The sequence below is a fragment of the Myotis lucifugus genome, unplaced genomic scaffold (genome assembly GCF_000147115.1).
Source record: "Myotis lucifugus unplaced genomic scaffold, Myoluc2.0 scaffold_279, whole genome shotgun sequence".
NCBI classification, from domain to species: Eukaryota; Metazoa; Chordata; class Mammalia; order Chiroptera; family Vespertilionidae; genus Myotis; species Myotis lucifugus.
Genome location: NW_005871327.1, coordinates 1,339,343 through 1,359,378, shown reverse-complemented (window position 1 = coordinate 1,359,378; position 20,036 = coordinate 1,339,343). Strand labels below are relative to the sequence as shown.

Here is a 20,036-nt window from a genome sequence, read left to right as displayed (position 1 = left end):
GAGAGAAAGCAGCCCTTCTGGGACACTCGCCCAGTGAGCAGCGCAGCCTCGCCCGGGCCAGGACAGGAGCCCTGGAGCAGAGCAGGACGTGGGGCCGCAGAGGGACGGGACTGGACGGCGCAGACATGGTGAGCTCTCAGCCTGAGAGGCCTCAGGTGCTCTGCAGAGCCCCTTCTCGGGGTTGCAGAGGCGGGTGGCAAAGGACAGGAGGCAACGCATTTCCTTTTTGGGTTGAAAAAGCCAGGAGCTAAACCTGCCGGTGTCCCTAGCATCCCCCTCTCACGGTGCTGACTCCCCCTCGCTGTCTTGGCTGAGACTGGGGCTCCCTGGTTGCAATGAGCAGCCTTGCGGGCAGACAATGTGTGGTCTCGCCCTCCAAGTTGCTCAAAAGGCATCTCCTTTTACTTGAAAGCAACGGAACTGCTTTTCTTTCTGGTGTCTGTCTGGCTGTCCAATTCTTTTAGGAATTGGAAGCATCATAATCAAGTGGGAGATTTTAACATTCAACCTCAATGTCAACAGCCCATTTAACACCAAGGGACACTTTAAAACAATCCATACTAAGGGTCAAGTGGTTCCATCTAGCAGCTCAGCAGAGAAGCGGGTATAAAACATTCCTGAACTATAGAAAAAGTCAGAAGAGTAACAAGCAGCACCTTGAGGCTAAGGCATGAAAATCAAGGAGCCACGTATCGGTTTTGAGGCAAATTTAATGCTTCTCTTTCATCCGCATCTGAAGAATCAATGCCTTCGACCGGGTTTCGTAAGCCCATGTGTTTCGATTTGAACTCTAGGGAAGGGGTTGGAGCCTCCTCAAGGGGCTGTGCCGTGGGATTTAAGAGGGTACGTCTCGTGTTTTATCTGCAGCCATCGCCACGGACGCATCGGGGCGCTCAGAGGGCCTTGGAGCTGTGGGTGTGGACAGCGCTCTGCTGGGGTACGTTCTGCGATTTGTGTATTGCCGAGCCTTTGTTCACGTGTTTATTTTTCTTAAGTGTCCACTGGGTGTGCAGAGTCACAGGGAAATGATCAGGCAGACACTGTTCATTCCACCCTCCGGTGAAGCTCTTTCCTCCTCTCATCTTCGGTCCTTTCCCAGAAATCCCTTGCACCTCCCACACCCTTGGCTGCAGGCCCAAATCCTGACGGACCCACCAAGGTCTGAGTTAGGAAGGAAGAAGGTCCATTAAGAAATACCTAACAGGGAACTTACAATCTATACCAGATAGCACTGCGCCTTCTATGATTCACCGAGAGTTCAGTGGACATCAGTTCTACAGTTAAAGTGTGAGCTTTTAAAGGGCCAGCCCTTTACATATTTTTTGATCCTTCTCCCAGCGATGTGACAAATGCTAGGTCTGATTCTTCAAGAGTGTTGGCAGTTGTTTGGAGCATTCCCATTGCTGCAGTAAGCTAATGTTCTGACTCGCTGGCTTGAAATTTCAGCTCTGGCCAAGCAAACGCACTTCCCTCGGCCCCTCACACGTTCCTTGCACCATGTCTGCCCATGCCCCCTGGGGCCCTGGTGAGTCCCTGCTGTGTGCCAGGCACTGATCTGGGCACTGAAGGTCCAGAGAGCAGTGAGCCGAACGGTTTCCTCCCTCCAGAACTGACCTTATGGTGGAAAGCCCCTTCACAGCTCGGCCCACATGTCCATGCTAGGACATTCCTTACTCATGAATCCTATGTGTCATTTCCGATATATTTGACTTGCTCCAGATTAATTATGCTTTCTTTGCATCTGTTATGCCTCGTTTAGAATCTGTAGGAGACTGTAAAGTTGGACCTGTTTTCTGTGATATTTCTCCATGGTATTGGCCCTACAAGGGTGAAAACTCAATCAATGTTGATGGCTGTGAAAATGTTTACTTCACGGGAGAGCAGTGCTTCACAGATCATACATGCTTAGAATGGTCCATGTTATCATGAGGTCTTTGTGTGACTATGTGTTTGTCTTGGTTTCTTCAAAGTGCTCATAGTTGAAGCACCCATGATGATTACTCACCATCAGTTGACATCTCTGTGTCCAGGACACGATCTAAATACATTTCACAATCCTACACCGTTTGGTTTTGTACACATTTGTTGTTATGTAGTTAGATATCTAAGGCTTGGGCTGTGGACGGAAGTTTTCCCAGAAGCAGTTCTTCCTGCACTAAATGTTATCTTTCTGATACAAAAGACATTACTTAGAAATATATCATTATTCCTGTCTTCATTTTACTTCTCTCCACGAAGTGTAAGTGCTGGCCTTTAGGAAAGTATCCCGGGATTAAAAACAAAAGGCAGTAAATCTTAGCTACTAAGGTAAACACCAATTTCTGAATTATGTTGGTTACATTTCACTTGAAAGAATTTGGAGAAAAAATTATTTCATGTAAATAAATCTAGAAAGCCACCAAATTTGTCTAAAACAGAGCTATGTGCAAAAATATTCTGTATTGTGGTGAAAAGTGATTGGGACTAGCAGGGGTATTTTCTACTTCAAACCTGCGAATGACTCATTCTGCACCAAGGCGGTAACTTACACCTTTGCTGAGTCGGTTTCCTCATGTCCCAGGAGCGGGCTCAGCCTGGGTTAGTCCTCCGGGGGGTGTCAGCTGGGACTGAGGTGTACGCTCTCGCCGATGTCTTTCAGATTTCTCTGCCTACCATGGGACCGACGGCTGGACTTACCATCATTCCGAAGAACCCATGAACTGGCCCAGGGCTAGACGGTACTGCCAACAAAACTACACCGATCTGGTTGCCATACAGAACAAGGGGGAGATCGAGTACCTGAACAGGACACTGCCCTTCAGGAGCACCTACTACTGGATCGGGATCCGGAAGGTGGCAGGCGTGTGGACCTGGGTGGGGACCAACAAGTCCCTCACGGCCGAAGCCGAGAACTGGGGCGTCGGGGAGCCCAACAACAAGAAGTCGAAAGAGGACTGCGTGGAGATGTACATCAAGAGGAGCAAGGACGCGGGCAAGTGGAACGACGACGCCTGCCACAAGCCCAAGGTCGCCCTGTGCTACACAGGTAGGGAGGGCCAGGACTCGCCAGGGATGCTGGGCAGAGCGCCTGGTGCTTTCTGAAGTCAGCCCAGGCCTCCAGGCAGCTCGACCAGTCACTGCGGAGCCTTCCTGGAGTGCGAGGCTGGTCCCAGTGCCCCAAAGCTGTGCCCCTAAATCCGTTTACATCCGGATGAAATGTGTACAGCCCCAGCTGGTTTTGCTCAATGGCTAGAGCATCAGCCTACGGACTGAAAGGTCCCTCCCAGGTTCGATTCTAGGTCAAGGCACATGCTCAGGTCGTAGGCTTGATCCCCAGTAGAGGGCAAGCAGGAGGCAGCCAATCAATGATTCTCTCTCATCATTGATGTTTCTCTCTCTCTCTCTCCCTCTCCCTTCCTCTCTGAAATCAATAAAAATATATTTTAAAAAAAAAAGACAAGCCATGTGTAAGGAGGGCCTCGTTCTCCGGAAATTCTGTTTGTTTGTTACTAATGTTGTGGCCCCACCCCATAACAAAAGAAACAGAATTTCCGGAGGACGAGGCCCAGAAATCAGGATTTTAAAGAGATTCCCAGGTGATTCTCATGTGCAGCCAAGGCTGAAACCACTGCTAGACCATCAGGGTCCCTGAGAAGAAGGCGGGGAGCTGAGCCTCACATCACCTCAGTGTCCTCCTGCAAAGCAGGGCCCGGTGTGGCGCTGCCTGTGGCTGAGCCTGGAGTTCTGTGCAATGAAGCGCGCGCTTCACTGTCGCTGGTTATAAAAGCTCCGCAAGGGCCATGGCAACCGCCCCAAACAGCCCAGATTCTTTCCCGAGTCATATTTTAACAGTGAAACACCATTCATTGGGTCCCTGGCAAATGGGACTCCCTGGTAATTCAGCAGATTTGGACTTTTTCACCTTTCTATAGTTCTCTGTGAAGAAAGGGATTGCCAAGCAATCTGACTACAGAAATGATTGGGCATCATGTAGTCTGCTCATTACATTAAAAACAAAGTAATTTCAAGAGTTTCAACTTATATCCCTAAGATTTCCCAAAACGCTACTGAGTATTAGCATTGGCGAATTCATTCGCAAAATAAACGTGTATGGCTATAGGGCCAGCATATGGCGTAAATAAAAACGTTAGCATATGGTTTTTATGCAAAGGTACTATGAATATACAGATGAAGGTTTCCTGTGTAGTAAAATAGTCTCAGCCAGAAAGTTATCTAAAAGTCTAAGAAAATGACTATGCGTACTACAAAGTCATCACATTAAAATATTTTCTTCCTGATCCCCTTAAAGCTTCGTGCCAGCCCTGGTCATGCAGCGGCCATGGTGAATGCGTGGAAACCATCAACAACAACACGTGCCGCTGTGACGTGGGCTATTATGGGCCCCAGTGCCAGTTCGGTAAGCCCTTTCCCCCAGTGGCTTCTTCCTGTGTGAGCCGCGGGGTTCCTGCAGCTGTGGAAGTGGGTTGGGACAGCAAGGTACCAGCCATTCTGAGAAATGAGAAGTTCTGATCAGAAGGCTGGGCTTGCGAAATGTGGGCACCTTTCCGTAAAGATTTCATAAGTCAGGATGAAGTTTCAATTCTCTTCTCAACAAGTCTTTCCCAGAGCCACAGAGAACACGGGGTCAGGAGGACAGTGACACATCAGGTGTTCCTGCTTTTAGAAACTCATACCTAAAGTCTGAAAGACAGGGAAACATTTGTTGTTAGAAGGGCAAGTTACCCAGAAGGGTAACTTGTTTATGTTAATCCTCAAAGTCATACCAAGGCAAGACCAAAAAGAAGAGTTCATTCACATAATGACATACAGTACATATAGGTCGGAGATATATAATAATACATACAACACATTCATTTGGGCTGGGTATTTCAGAAGATATAAAGGCAAATCTACTATAGATTCTGCCCTTAGAGGATTTACAGTTAACTAGTGGAAATTATATATGCTCATAATTTGGTTTTCTTGAAAGCAAGGTAAGCTGGGGTAAGTTTGCAGGGACTGGAAACTGCCTAACGAAGCAATCTGGCCTCTATTTAACAATGGGAGGCTACTGGTATCTTTTTTATTGACTTTATTGGGGTGACAATGGTTAATACCTGTTATAGGTTTCAGGTGTACAATTCTATAAGACATCATCTGAGTATTGTATTGTGTGTTCACCACCCCAGGTTTAGTCTCCTTCCGTCACCATTTATCCCCCCTCTTGCCCTGTTCAACCTCCCCCCCCCCTTTCCTCTGGTAATCACGGCACTGTTGTTTGTGTCTGTGAGGGTTTTTTCTCCTGCCGCTTAGTATCGTGACGCCTGCATTTAGGGCAGTTATCCTAGAAGCAGTGCAGGAGATGGAGTGGGTAGCAGAAGGGGAGAAGTTGGAGAGGATCATTAGGATCCTCTTGAAATCGCGCAGAGTCGTGGTGGTAGAAACAGAAAGGGAAGAAGATACAGATTCAAAGGAAGGAGCCTTTGACCCAGTCAACTCACTACCGAGAGACACATCAAATCCTTTGACAGAATTGGTTGAGTTTCAAAACTATGTTTGAAGTATCTGGTGCATAAAATATAAGATTATAAACAGGGGGAAAAAGCAGTGTTTGTAAAGAATAAAGAATTGAGGCTGAAGTAAATTTAAATGTCAACCAACTGGAACGGATCTACCTCATTTCACTCGATTGCAGAGCCATGACTCCTACCCAACTCTACACCCTCACTCCATTCCAAAGCTTTGTTTTCTAATTCTTACATCGTTGGCATGTCCATTCCCTTGCTGAACATTTAATCTTTTTTGTCTTGACTTCCATCGTATCACTCTTTTCTGGTCTTCTTTCTACCTGTGATCATTTCTCTTCGGTTTTCTTCACAGGCACGAACCCAAGCCCACACTATTGTTATGTCTCATCTTCTATCTCTTGTCCATTTTTCTTTTGACTCTCTACGCTCCCTTTGGTCAAATGTACCAACTTTTGTGAATTCACGAATCTATGTGAGCTTGGACTGACGACCTGTTTCCAGCCCTGAACTCCAAATATACAAGGACATCCTTGGGATGCCCACAGAGTGCAAAGCCACTGTCCCAGCAGCTTTCCACTGTATTCCTCATCTTGGTGTGTGGTACCACCATTAATGCGAGTGCTCTGGTATGTGGCTCTCTCCCCAGCCCTACATGTACACACAGTAACACACTACTCGTTTTAATACAGTATTATTGTTTCTCCAATTTGTCTCCTGCTTGTCAATTCTACTGCCACTGCCCTCATCAACCTCCTCCTAGGTCAGTGGTTCTCAACCTGTGGGTCGCGACCCCTTTGGCGGTCGAACGACCCTTTCACAGGGGTCGCCTAAGACCATCCTGCATATCAGATATTTACATGACGATTCATAACAGTAGCAACATTACAGTTATGAAGTAGCCACGAAAATAATTTTATGGTTGGGTCACAACATGAGGAACTGTATTTAAAGGGCCAGAAGGTTGAGAACCACTGTCCTAGATGATTGCCTAGTTTCTGAGCTGCGATCCACGACTTTCGATGAGTGCCCTTCAGATATGCACACTACGGGCAGGCTGATCAATTGAAAACAATCAAACAAACATCACATGTCTGTGGCCACCCACCCTTTCATGTCCACCTGTCATTTGTCCTGCGGGATAAAATTCTAAAATCCTCGAGGCCTAGAGTGATGCTGCTGTACAATGGGTGCTCATGAAATCAATGAAAAAAGACAACAGCATTTTGTCTTGGCTCCTATCTTTCTCCCTAATCTCATTTCACTCCCCCCCCTTCCCCATCTCCTCTTTCCTTTTAGTGACATCAGAACGCTTGCAGTTCTCCACACTGACCTTGCGAGCTCTGTATCTCGTCGATTGCTCATGGATTTCTCTCTCAGTTTGCACATGGCTAATCCACCGTGTGCAAACATTGAAGGCATAGTTCAGGGACCATTTCTTCCAGGAAGCTTTCTGAGGACCCCCATTAGGCGACATGTCCCTATTTTTGTTCTAATACCTCCACAAATATCTTCCTTACATACCCGCATTGCTGAGGCCATCTATGCACGTGTCTGTATCCCCTGGCAGACCGACCGCACAGGAAGTTGGTGCACATCTTGCCTGTTACTGCATCTGTAGGATGGAGACTGTGCCTGGAGCGTATCTGGCACTTGCTTGTGGGCGTGGATTGAACTGGACAATGTAATTCACTTTAATTTGGACTTGGACTGGATATGAAAAGTCTTCCAATTCCTTGGATCCATTCTTTATTGAAATATCAAGAACAGGATCACAACAATGGCTCAAACTTGATAAAATACAAGGCACAAGAGTTGCAATATTGGCCCAAATAACATGGCAGAGCCTAAAATTGGAGACTGACTTTCAGCCTGAATGCGATCCACTGCACCACCGACCAGAGCAGGGAAACGGATGCGGCTTCGGCAGAGGGCTGTCCTACCAGAGGAGCTAAGGCCTGGCACCGGTTAGGGAGGGTGAGGCAGAGTCCAGGCGGAGACGCTGCCTAAAGACCAATTACGGACACCCCCTCTTCCTCCAAACCTCCCATCCCAACGCCCTAATATTCTCAGTAATCTCCAGACCGAGCCGGTCATTCCCACTTAAACACGTGTAGGTGTAAAAATTCTCTCCCCAGATAATGCCACAGATAACAAGAAGATGAGTTCATGCTTAATTAAACTTCCCGTGAGCCGGGCTCTATCCTAAATCCTTGCCCTGCATTCGATCATTTAATTCCCACACCAACTCCAGGAAGTGTGTACAGTCAGCCGAGCTGACAGGGTTCCGGCCCTGTCACCGCCCTGGTGCTCAGGTGGCCGGGCCTGGACTTGCGAGCCACTAGGCCCTCTCACCTCCCAATGCTGTCTCTCTTCTTATTCAAGTGACGCAGTGTGCGCCCCTGGAGGGCCCAGAGCTGGGCGCCATGGCCTGCAGCCACCCGCTGGGGGACTTCAGCTACAGCTCGCGGTGCGCCTTCAATTGCTCCGAGGGAACAGAGCTCGCTGGGGCGGAGGAAACCACCTGCGGGCCCTTCGGGAACTGGTCATCTCCGGTGCCCACCTGCCGAGGTGAGCGCTGTCCCCGGGCTTTGTCACGCAGCCCTGGGTTCCCACCGCGAGGACACGCACCGGGTCTTGCGAAGAGGCCTAGACCCTCTGCTGGAGCATGACTTAACCTTAGTCTACACTGCGATGCTGCTCAGAGGGGTAATTGTTACTAAAACTAAGGAGAAACACTGGGAACAAAAATAACAACCCAATACCTCCGGGGCCCTCCCACAGTCCGCGAGTGCTTTTCAGCAGTCACCGTGGTTACGCCGTGTCTTTCCCTCCTCATTGTCAGGGCGTACACCATCCATCTTGCTGAAATTTGGGTTGTTCTCTCCTCTCAAAAACACCTGTTTTATGTGGTGTCCTTCTTAACACCAACCGATTTCCTTCTCCGAGGGCAGAGCTCTTTTTTTTTTAAAAAAAAAATTGTTTTATTTGTTTATTCTCAAAATCATTTTTTAGCTTGTCTCCTTCAGGAACCCTCAGGAGAGTAACAACTGCTGTAAAAACAAAAACACCGTGTCCTGGTCTTTTTTCATCCGAAAAAGGGTGGATGTTTCTTTTTAGCTGGCGAGACGATCCCCTTGCAGGAGGAGACTGGGGCTGGGGCGGGGGGGGCAGTTTTGGTTACATTTTCTACGTCATCGATGCTTCTGACTCACTAGTTTAAGTGGTTTAGTTCTCAAAAGAACTGTCAGAATCATTTATTGAAATCATAGCACTTGGTGAAGGCCTAGGGTTGGGGGGGTGGCAGGCAGACTAGAAGGGTTCAATGGAGAAAAAAAGGGAACACATGTAATACTTTCAACAATAAAGATTTGAAAGAAAGAGAAAGAGAGAGAGAGAGAGAATGAGAAAGAAAGAAAGAAGGAAAGAGAAAAAGAAAGAGAGAGAGAGAGAGAGAGAGAGAGAGAATGAGAAAGAAAGAAAGAAGGAAAGAGAAAAAGAAAGAGAGAGAGAGAGAGAGAGAGAGAGAGACCTAAATTGACCAACCCGCTGAATTTTATAGAAGTTGAGGGACTTGCTTCAGAGAATTGGGATGTTTCTCAAAATTGCTCAGGGAGACTTTGGGGCAGGGGAAGGGTGGGCATTCTCTACACTCACTGAGCAGGTTCCACAGGGCAAGGCCAGTCCAGGCACTTCAGCGGAGATGGAGTGACTCCCAGAGGGGCCACCCTCCCTCCTCTCTCACCTCCCACCCATCTCCTGGCTTCACCCCTGCCTCTCCACTCTTCATAATTCTCAAGAAAATAAATTCTGGAAGCATGGTCAGGAGCAATTTCTAGGTTAGGAATGGCTGGGGTCCTGTGGGTGGTTCCACAGTTGAGTCAGGCAGCTTTGGCTAAATCCTTTGGTCAAGAGAAGGTCTCTATTCAGAACGTTTTTTCTTTTTCTTTGAAGTGATTCCATGTGATGCTCTAACAGCACCTGATTTGGGGACCATGGACTGTCATCATCCCCTGGACAACTTCAGCTTTAACTCCACGTGCACCTTCAACTGCTTAGAAGGAACTGAGCTCATCGGAAAGACAAGAACTGTCTGTGAATCGTCTGGAATCTGGTCCAGCCCTCCTCCAATATGTCAGGGTGAGTCAATTTGTCCCAATCTCCTGAATACCTTAAAGATGGAGCAGATGGTGGGAAAGACATAGTAAATTTTTATATTTCATTTTGCTTAACGGATGTGCTTTAAAAATAAATTTATACATATTAATTTACTACATAACCCTTGACTATTCTTGCCTCTTCCTTCAATGACAGCCATTTCTTTTTTCCGGCCAATTCTCAACTTCTTCTATCTCGGTCCTTAACATCTAAACTCACTGTCTCTACTGAATTACTTCCTATTCATCCTTCTATTCCCGTACAAGCTCACTTCTGTTGGTCCATTAAAATGCCGCTGCCACAATCACCAATAACCACACAATTCCAAAAGCAGTGGATGCATTTCTATGACCATTAAGCTGAAGCATCCAAATCTGTCTGTGTATATAAGGGCTGTCTCCCTCATCTCTCATTACCTCCACCTGACAATAGGTGCTCAATAAATGCACATTAAATTAGCTTGTGAAAGACAAGCTACCCATGTCTGCCCCTAGAGCCATTTGCACCAATGACTGAGTGAGTCTTTAAATGGTGTGACCCGTGGAAGCTGTCTGAGAAGCTGATCTCTGTGGGCCAGGGAGTGGGCAGGGAATCAGGGTGTTCAGGCGAAGACTGTATCAGGCTAGGGATCCTTCCCTGTCAAGGCAGCCAGTAGGTGCCTTCTGTTTGGATCCCCTGGGACCATGAGCCCCGTTTCCACTATATAGTTGGTGAGGGGATGGAAGCCCCTTGAAAGGGTTCCTCAAGGTCGTGTGGAGAACAGGGATGCCATCAGACTCTGTGCCAACATGCAGAAGGGAGCGGCTTTCACTGGTGCCACCGATTACAGATGTTTCCATGTGGCATTTTTTCAACAAAGGTTCCCCAATGAACTTGGTTCACACTTACAAGAGGACATGGAGGTGTATCCCTTTGTGTATTTGTGATGGAAGTGGGAGGAGTGAGTCATTCACAGGTCCCTGCAGGTCCCGGCAGGTAAACCCCAAGTGCAGACGCATGCACAGCTGCTTCAAAGTGAAAGCACGAATGACAAGTTACCTGTTCAGATCACTGGCTTTTATTTTTCCTACAATCATGTTGGGCCTTTTAGCTCTTCTCTGATTTAGAGTCCCAACCATTCGACAAGGCCACGGAGCTAGATACAACGATGACCACTTCTTGACAAGGCTTTCAGGTGCATCTCCCAGAAATTCCACTCCTGACCAGTCTGGGGATGGAGATGGCAGAGGTGTGGGGCTAGAAAAGCCAGTCCAGTCCTGGTCTCTGCCATGGACTCATCATGGGCCTCCCCATGCCAGTCTCCTCATGTCAGATGGCACCAAATGGGCAATGGTTGGGAGATGGAAGGAGGGGGAAAGTCTAACCTCACGGAATGGCACCAGAGAGATTATGCTGCGGCCTCATGCGATGTGCCTCCGGTTCTCTTTCAGAATTGGACAGGAGCTTCTCCATGATCAAGGAAGGCGACTACAACCCCCTCTTCATCCCAGTGGCAGTCATGGTCACCGCATTCCTGGGGCTGGCCTTTATCATCTGGCTGGCCAGGCGATTAAAAAAAGGTACGTGCGTTTACCTTCCTATGAAAAGAATAGACCTGTAAAGAGAAGAAAATAGAAACCCACAGGAAATTAAGTACGAGAGCTTCTGAAGCCGGATAGCGGGCCAGGCTGCACACCTCAGGCCCTGGACATGTGGGAGGCAGCCTCGCACACACTTGCATTAAGACACGTGGGCTGATTTTTGTTTTGTTTTTCATCCAACAAACTTTAAAACAAACAAAGTCTTGTTATCTTCAAGGCACCTCACTTGGGTGATCACCTCACCAAGAGCCACACACTGCGTGGCTTCTGACCTGTGGAGTCGCAGGTCCCCGGGATACATCCCCACGTTTCTCCCCCGTGCCTACTCACTAGCGACTCACCCCAGCAAGGCACTGTGCTCTCCAGCTTCCCCTCCACTCTGGACTGGAGGAGAAGGGAGCAAGGAGGGCTGCCCCGAGAAGCCAGTGTCTGCCCTAAATGGCAGATGAGCCCACCAGGAGGAACGGCATCACTCACCCACCTGCCCCTGAGTATCCAAACCCTAACATGGACCAGCCTGATGGTTACAGACCCACAGCCCGAGGCAGACCCTGGTGTGTGCTGCCCCATTGGCCGGACTCAGCCAGCAGAAATGTCCAAGACTCTGAAACTCATGCACAGTAGGCAGCTTTTGATACACCCCTGCCTCAAGGTCACAGTAGGCAGCTTTTAATGCATCCCTGCTTCAAGGTCAGGGGCCATTGGTGACCTCAAAACAACTGCTAAGCAGCTGTGCGGTGTTGCCATTTTAATCCCACTTCTGTCATATGAATTAGCATGTATTCTGTTTGGTGGAAGTGGAATGTAAGGGCTGTACCCCTCACCCACCCATCCTCACTGGCAAGTGCAGGAATAGTAGCTACCATTTCTCAATAGTCTTCACTGTGATCGGATCTTTCATCCTAAATTTAAGAACAAGGGAACCTGATTCGTGTTCTAACCAACCAGCAAGACGGGGTGGGGTGGGGGGAGGGCGAGGATGTGTGAGGACCTCAGTAGCTGTAACCTGAGAGCATGAGCAGTTAGTGCCTCTGCTGCTGCTCTTAGACATTTGCTAACATCGGGTCCCATCAACTTATAGGACAGTACTAATACGTAAGTAAAAGGCAAAACAGGAATGAGATTTCCCTCCCACTACTGATGGTCATTTCCATGGAGACTTCAAAGCCTGGCCCAGTGTCCTCTTTCCTCCGAGGTTGGGTGGCGGTGGCTGGACAGAGGGTGTAGAGCATCATGGGTAAGGGGTAGCTGAGTAACTGTTGAAGACTTTGGGGCTGGGAGTCACCAGCATAAGGAGGATATTTATTCCCAAGTTCTAAAACCTTTTCATAAATGCTAGTAGAATCAAAAGAACAGAATTGAAGTCACAGTTGTTCAGTGACGGGGGGAGGGGCTGGCTGAGGCTGATTTATAAGCAGGGGTGAGAAAAGGCAGTGGGGCTGTTTTTACATTCTTTACCTTGGAGTCATTTCTGTACAAGATCTTAAACTGATAACCTGAAAACTGCGTGCCCCGCTGTGGGAATGAGTGTGGGGCAAACAGGAAGCAGATAACGGGCAGTTCGCCTGTTACAGTTATGCCAGCAGAGAGCACAGCCCGGAGATCACTGGCAGTAGGAAGGTCATGCTGCTCTCACAAAACATCCAGTCTTCCTTTCTGAAACCTCTTCTGATAGCCCCAACTTCAAGTCACTTTTGCTTCCAAAAATTTTAGTTGTAGGTTAATTGAAACATGAAGAATATTTTTTTTCCCCTGTAGAGACAGTGTTAGAAATGATGGGCTAAACCCCTAGAGATTTTCTAACACAAGGTAGCTGATGCATTTACAAGAATAAAAGGGAAAAACAATACATCTGGATCTATGCAGAACTCATCGGCACTGAGAACTTTATATGCTTTTGGGGTTTAGGAAGCTGGAAAAGGGACAGGTGAATCTTCATTAAACCTGTGGGTCGTGACCCCTTTGGCAGTCGAACGACCCTTTCACAGGGGTCCCTAAGACCATCCTGCATATCAGATATTTACATTATGATTCATAACAGTAGCAACATTACAGTTATGAAGTAGCAACGAAAATAATTTTATGGTTGGGTCACAACATGAGGAACTGTATTTAAAGGGCCAGAAGGTTGAGAACCACTGCTTTACAGAATAGTAGTCAATAAAACGGCCAGAATCCGGACCCTGTCCCTCTGTCCTCAGATGGCTCTTTGGAATCGGCACTTAGACCCTTGCCCTGGCTGTGTTGACCTCCAGACCTCAGTCCCTTTCTTCTGAGAGAGGAATCAGGGGCTCCAGAAACATGCCCCTGTGCATGGGTTTGTCTAGAAACTTTCCCCCCAGCCGACCAGCCATTATCCTTGGCCCTGCTCGGTAAATGGGGAAATGAGGCAATAATGTGGTTTTTCAAAATTTGAAATGTATTTATATTGATTTCAGAGAGGAAGAGAGAGTGGGAGAGAGAGAGAGTGAAACATCAATGATGAAAGAGAATCAATGATCAGTTGCCTCCTGCACACAATCCCACTGGGGATTGAGCCCAAAACCTGGGCATGTGCCCTGACCAGGAATCGAACTGTGACCTCCTGGTTCATGGGTCAAAGCTCAACCACGGAGCCACACCGGCCGGGCAGAGGCAATCATGTTTTAGGCCAAATCTCTAAAGCCCCTGAATGTCAGCAGGGCCGGAGTCGGACTCCCATCTGGACGTGCCCCTGAGGCCACTGGTCTCTGGGTTAAGGAGGCTCTGTTTTCCCCGGGGATGGAAGACCCTTCCACCGGGACCACAGGACTGGAACAGGGCACCCGGGCACCAGGGCACCAGGGCACCAGGGCACCAGGGCACGGGGTGAGCACAGGCCCTAGTTCCCTTTTCTTCAAAAAGGAAACTCTCAGTAGGAACCGATTCTTGCTTGTGTGTTGCTGTACGTCTCATTGCTCCTAAAAGACAAATATACAGAGATGAACAAACAGAAACCTGAAATGAGTTCAGACTTAATTCCCTCCGCACAGGCATATTTGGTTCATGTCACTGGTGGCTGAATTTTGGGAGTAATGTGAAAATATTAATTTCTGATATTTTAAAGGTTTAAAATAGTAAATGACGACTATCTAAGCTTTAGTCTCTGCACTCAGTACTGTGAGTACATTATTAAAAATCAACTCCATGAGGAAGATACAATTTCAGGCCCTGTTTACTGAAGAAGTGGAAGCTTAGAGAGGGTAAGTGGCCGTTCAGGGACACGCTGCTGGCAACCAGGGCTTGCTCGGCGACTGATTCTAGAGCTCCAGGGGGTTGCCCCTGAAATACACTGCTTTCCAGAGAGGTTTTTCTACTTGGAAAGCTTTTTTTTAAAAAAAGAGGTATTTTTATTGCTTTCAGAGAGGAAGGGAGAGGGAGAAAGAGATAGAAACATCAATGATGAGAGAGAATCAGTGATTGCCTACCTCCTGCACACCCCCCACTGGGGATCGAGCCCACAACCGGTGTGTGCCCTTGACTGGAATCGAACCTGGGACCCTTCAGTCCGCAGGCTGATGCTCTATCCACTGAGCCAAACCAGCTGGGGCTGCTCAGAAAGCTTTTATTTCCTCTGCAGCTCAACTCTACAGTTCATTCATTTATCTACTTATTTATTCTCTGCTTTTTAAAGAGAATGTCAGATCATTTACAAAAAGCGTTCAACAGAGCAAGTTAAAATTAGTTAAAAAGTAAGAAAAAGGAGGCCAAAATGTACTGTACAAAAATAGGTTGGAGCCACCGGTGAAGGTAGAACACAGAAATGTGTGTGTCACAAAGTCCTACACGCTTGCTCAGCAAGGGTCTCGGGCCGGGCTCCAAGTTTCCTTGCAGCCGTCAGAGGAGGAAACCCGACCTCTGAGTGTCACTGTAAGATGACAACCCACTGGGCTGTCATCAGATAGGGGGTGTCACTCCTACCGCTGGGCCCGAATGCAATTCCTCCTGTGGATTCTCCTAGAGAAGAGGGTGTAAGACACGTGTCCTCACAGTATCAGCAGTCAGGTCCCCTAGGGAAGAATCCGAGGTGGGTGGGAGTGCAGGTGTGAACGGGTGTATTGGGCCTGGTTACCAGGCAGGTCAGGCTGGACTTGTCTTTGTGGTCCGTGCAGACCGTGGAGTGGAACTCAGTCCAACCGAGTACTGTCCGCTGTTTGAATGAGAGCAGTAGTCCAGTACCTCCGACCTCAGACGCTGATGGGGCCCCACTCAGCAAACGCATAATATGCTTCAAAAGATGGTTCCGAGGGTGGGAATTTCTGTTTACTCTTATTTTAAAAAAATTGAAACTGTCTACTTTTGCTGATGCCATTTTTCTATTTCTTCTATTTTTAGGCAAAAAGTCTCAGAAGAGGTAAGTTTTATCAGCGAGCAGTTCCTACATCTGTTGATCTATTCTCTACCTTCCTAAGATGCCTCCTGCTATAGTTAAACACACCGGCTCCAGTAGTCATTTACATGGGGCCTCATTCAAATGACCTTTCCAGATAAATTGATCCATCTATCAGCCTCTCTGAAAAGTAGTGGTCTTTTTAGTGTGAGTGGAGCTGAATGAATGAATGGACAAATAATGCCCTATTAGGAAAAGGCAGTTATGTAAAGGGAGCGCTTTCCGATTTTTCTGAATATTTTGTGAGGATTGGAAGCACTGTGATCTGTTTTTTCTTGTCCTGGCTTAACACGAGAGCAGGAAACATCTTATGCAACAAATATGTATTGAGAAACTGTTGAATCCCAGGCTTTAAGAAGCAGGTATAACCCCAGACCCCAGCTCCTCAATGCCTAGCACAAGGGGGTAGGTGACTACTGCTCTATTAAGCACTGCCTTCAGAAATCTGGAAAAAGTCGGGAGCACAGATTCTATCTGCAGCTTCCTTAAAGAGGTAACTTTTTAGTTTGGGCCTGAACCTCAGATTTCTTTAATTGGAGAAACACATACTTAGGAGAGATGCAAGCATGTGACAATGCATGGCCTGCGTGGCAGAAATGAAGATGGCAAAACATTTGTCAGTTTGAGAGCCTTAGGAACTTGCTCTGAAATGTTAGGAAGGAGAGTGTCAGTAAAAAGAACTGTGAACGCGAGACTTTGGTGCCATTCAAAGCACCCAGCTAGACACCCGACTCCTTTTAAGCAGGAAATGAAACAAGATGGTCCCCCAGGAGGGGTGCTTGTTCAGACTGCCATCCTGCAAACCACAGATTGTCACCAAGAAGTTCAGCGGGCTGTGCGCAGGGTGCGAAAGAGAAAGTGAGGAGCCAGGAGGTGACGGAGGCCAGATCACAGCGTGATTCACACGCCAGATTAAGTGTGGACTTTATCCTGAGGCCTTTGGGGCATCCCTACAGGGTTGAGCAGGTGGCTGTCCCTCCCCCCCCAGCATCCTCCCACATGCTGAAATGTGTATCTCGGGGATCTTTGCACCTGATCTGTGAGGATCACCCCACACAAACGTAAGCAAACATGGGAATCGGTGCGCTTGGAGGCAAAGAACTGCTTTGAAGGAATTTGAAATTATGAGGTTAAAACTGTCTAGAACCATAGCAGTGAGGATGCGCTCATGAGGTAAGAGGAGGGAGAATCAGTTGAGTGTGGTCCTTAGTTGGCCAATAACAGAGAAGAATCAAAGAAGTTGCCATGGTTCTGATTGGGGAACTGACAGGTGGCACAATGCTATTCACTGGGAAGGGAAAACAACAACAAATAAAACGAAAAGAGAGAGATGTTTTGGAGGTGGCTCTCCGGGTTGTTTTGTACACATTGAGATTTGGTGCTCGTGGCTCATGCGTGGTCCGTGGGCTCCGTCTGTAGCCCAGAGGCCGCCGTGGGGCAGATGTGGATTCAGGGGTTCTCACATCGCAGGAGGTAACTACCATCGGAGGACCAGGGGCGATCACCCAGGCTGCAGTGTGGGCGAGGAGCATGTGGGAGGGAGGGGCCGCCAGGGGAACAGCAGCAGGGAGCAGGCAGCTGAGGAAAAGGAGAGTGGGAAGAGGTCACCAGGGAGTGAGAAGGAAGTGGGGGGGGGACTACGGGGTTGGAAACATTAGGAAAAAAAGAAATGAAACAGTTTCACATGCTGCCAAGAGAACCAGTACGTTTCCCCTAGATGTGACCAGGGTACTGGTGGGAGCCTGTTTTCAGTGTGGAGGTCAGGACAGAAGTCCGGTGGCCAGGGCTCAGTGTGATCCATCAGTGGGGATGAGAAAACAGGCAGAACGCGTCAGCCATCCCTCTTGAAAAGCTTGGCTAGAAGGAGATGAAAGAGTTGGAGGTGACTGGGTGGGGACAGAGGGTCGGTGGAGGTCCTTTTGTTCTATTTCATTGCCTCACCTTCCATTGGGCAGTGTGGATGGGTCCTAGACCCTTCCCAGAGCACCTCCCCGGCTCTGTGGGCAGGAAACCCACAAGATGCTCACACCCACCAAGTAAAAGTCTTTCTGGCACAATCCACCCAGAGCCGGTTTCTGGCCGCAGGAACCACCTGTGTTTTCATCACCGCTTGATGGATCAATTCAACGTTTTAGATGTCCTAGGGCAGGAGGAATGTCAGCCTTAAGTTCATTACCATTCTAAGCTAACTGCCACATTAAGTTGAACGTTTTGCTAATTTTTACATGAATCAATCAACAGTTGTTTTACTGCACACCTTTGTGCAGGAACAATGCTAAGCTGGATGGGAAAAGAGGAGTCAATCCTTACCCCTGACCTCAGGGAGATTGCCTGGTTGGGGAGCTAAGACAGAAGTATTTTAGGGAAAAAGGAAAATACAAGAGACATGGCAGTGGTCAGTGAATTCTGCATTGGTAAAAGACCGCCTTCCCTTCAGAAGTTTGGTGATCACAGAAAGTCCCATGAGATCTGTACCCCTGTAGGTCAAAGATCATGCTCTTAACGCTCATGCTGTTGGAACTCAGGGCTCTCGGCCCCAGGTTAGAGTGGCAAGTCCCGGGGGTGTGATTTCCCCCCACACAGAGCCCTCCATGTGCTGGCACCGAGGAAGGGTGGGGTGGAAGGAATAGGGCCTGTTTCTAAAACAAGCCAAAGGTGACATGAACACGATCACAGCAAACACCTGTATCAGTTTTTTAAAAGCCCTTGAGTCCTCTGTGCTCAATCCTACCAGCCTTTGGCTGGTGAATGACGGGCTCCTAGGGCATTTGCGGTTTCGATTCTTGCTGGGTTATTTTGATTCTTCTGCAAACCGGTTCTGTTTATCACCTCATTTGGTTTCTAGTGTCTAAATTCTGCCCCGGTAAGAGCTACACCCGAGATACACAGGAAGATACGATGCCAACCTCAGAGGAGGGCCGCCGTGAGGTTCTGTTTTCAGAAACGGTTTTGTGTCTGTGTTGGCAGCACGTTGGCAGCTGCTGAATTGTGGTTTCCCAGGGCAGTTCATCGTGAGAACAGCCCCAGGCTGGTCCTCCCTGCCAGAGGTGCTATGAAGACAGACCGCATTTGGTTCGCCCCGTCCTTTCCAAGAATGAGACAACTGTTTCCCACACACGGGGTGTCGTTTAGTTCATGAAGCTAGACGTGTCACCACCCCCTCCCATCGCAGCCCACCAGACTCAGGCCTTGTAGACCCACCGCCATGGCTTTCATGAGCTGTGATGTTCTCTGAGTTCTCTTTCCTTTTGAGCATGTCTGCTTCTGCTTTCCTGACCTCCCACTGCTCAGCGTCTGTCTCCAGCGCCCGCATGCTCACTGGGTCTGAAGACAGAGCCTGGTCCCGGAAGCTTCTCTCAGTGTGGGCTGGGGACCAGCAGCATCACCTGGGAGCTGGTTAGAGATGCAGAATCTCTGGCCTCACTCACACCGGCTGCATCTGGGTGGGAAGCAGCAGAAGGTGTGAGAAGCGCCGCTGTAGGCTGCTCTGGCCTCATTTCTCTGCCTCAGGGCCTGTCTGGCATTTTGTCCAACTCATTGATCGTATTTTCTTTATTCTTCTTCTCACCTCTAGGGACTATTTACTGTTCCTAATAACACTTTAACTTTCTCAATTTTGAGCCCCTTCCTTTAACTTACGTCCTCTTGTTTTCCATTCAGCATGGATGATCCGTACTAAATGACGCTCCGGGACCGAAAGCTCTCGAGATCCTGGCCCGTCCCTGCATCCTTCCAACCCTCCGCCATTGAGATGTCGCGTGCCTCGCTCAGTACATCTGGAAAGGTTCTGCAGGGCCAGCAGCTTCTTCTGCCCCCGTCCCCTCCCCCCACCCACCTGCGCTGTGGTTTGTGTAGCTCAGTGTGTCGCTCTTCCCCGTGGAGGAACGAGACCACAGGGAAAGGATTGCTGTGGAACATAAACACCCTGGTGTCGCGCTCTTTCTTGACTCTTGTTTCCAGTTTCTACTCAGAGCTGTACCTGATGACACACACCTCCAAACACCGTGGGATGTGGGTACACGTCAGCCGCAGGCTCGTGGTGCTGCAAGCCACACTTTACAAGGCGGAGGGTCGGGGGGGCAGAAGGGGGGCGTACATTCTCACTGAAGGCCATTCAGCTGATGTCATCCTTGCTTCCAACTCCAACGAAACTGTGAGGTTCTGCGCTGAACAGGACTGGATCCCACCTTGTACACCCGCAGGCCGCGCTGCCTGCCTCCCCCTGCTCCCTGGCCGGTGGCTGACTCCACACACAGCATCTCATAAGCACCACACCCCGGAGAGGAGGAAGGCGCCAGACCCAAGCTTTCCTCACATTCGGGTTTCGCTGTCTCTTTTTGTCACACCCACCCAGGTTTCTTGAATTCCGTGTTTTTTAGAACCACA

General features: G+C 48.6%; 1 protein-coding gene across 1 annotated transcript; it reads left to right on the top strand.

The window, feature by feature from the left end:
* The first annotated feature begins 806 nt into the window (after positions 1–806).
* On the top strand, positions 807–19,597 carry SELL (selectin L). The gene is made up of 8 exons (XM_023763267.1): positions 807–937; positions 2,639–3,025; positions 4,289–4,396; positions 7,890–8,075; positions 9,459–9,644; positions 11,093–11,221; positions 15,596–15,614; positions 19,311–19,597. The coding sequence occupies exons 2-8, from the start codon at positions 2,695–2,697 to the stop codon at positions 19,327–19,329; spliced, it is 978 nt and encodes a 325-aa protein (XP_023619035.1). The 5' UTR covers positions 807–937; positions 2,639–2,694; the 3' UTR covers positions 19,330–19,597.
* Positions 19,598–20,036: the final 439 nt, after the last annotated feature.

What these genes read in the sequence shown, in the direction of transcription:
- SELL (XM_023763267.1), top strand. Translation starts at nt 2,695, where the DNA reads ATGAACTGGCCCAGGGCTAGACGGTACTGCCAACAAAACTACACCGAT. An exon ending in GGTCGCCCTGTGCTACACAG is followed by an intron (nt 3,026 to 4,288) that starts GTAGGGAGGGCC and finishes ATCCCCTTAAAG; the next exon opens with CTTCGTGCCAGCCCTGGTCA. An exon ending in TCCGGTGCCCACCTGCCGAG is followed by an intron (nt 8,076 to 9,458) that starts GTGAGCGCTGTC and finishes TTTTCTTTGAAG; the next exon opens with TGATTCCATGTGATGCTCTA.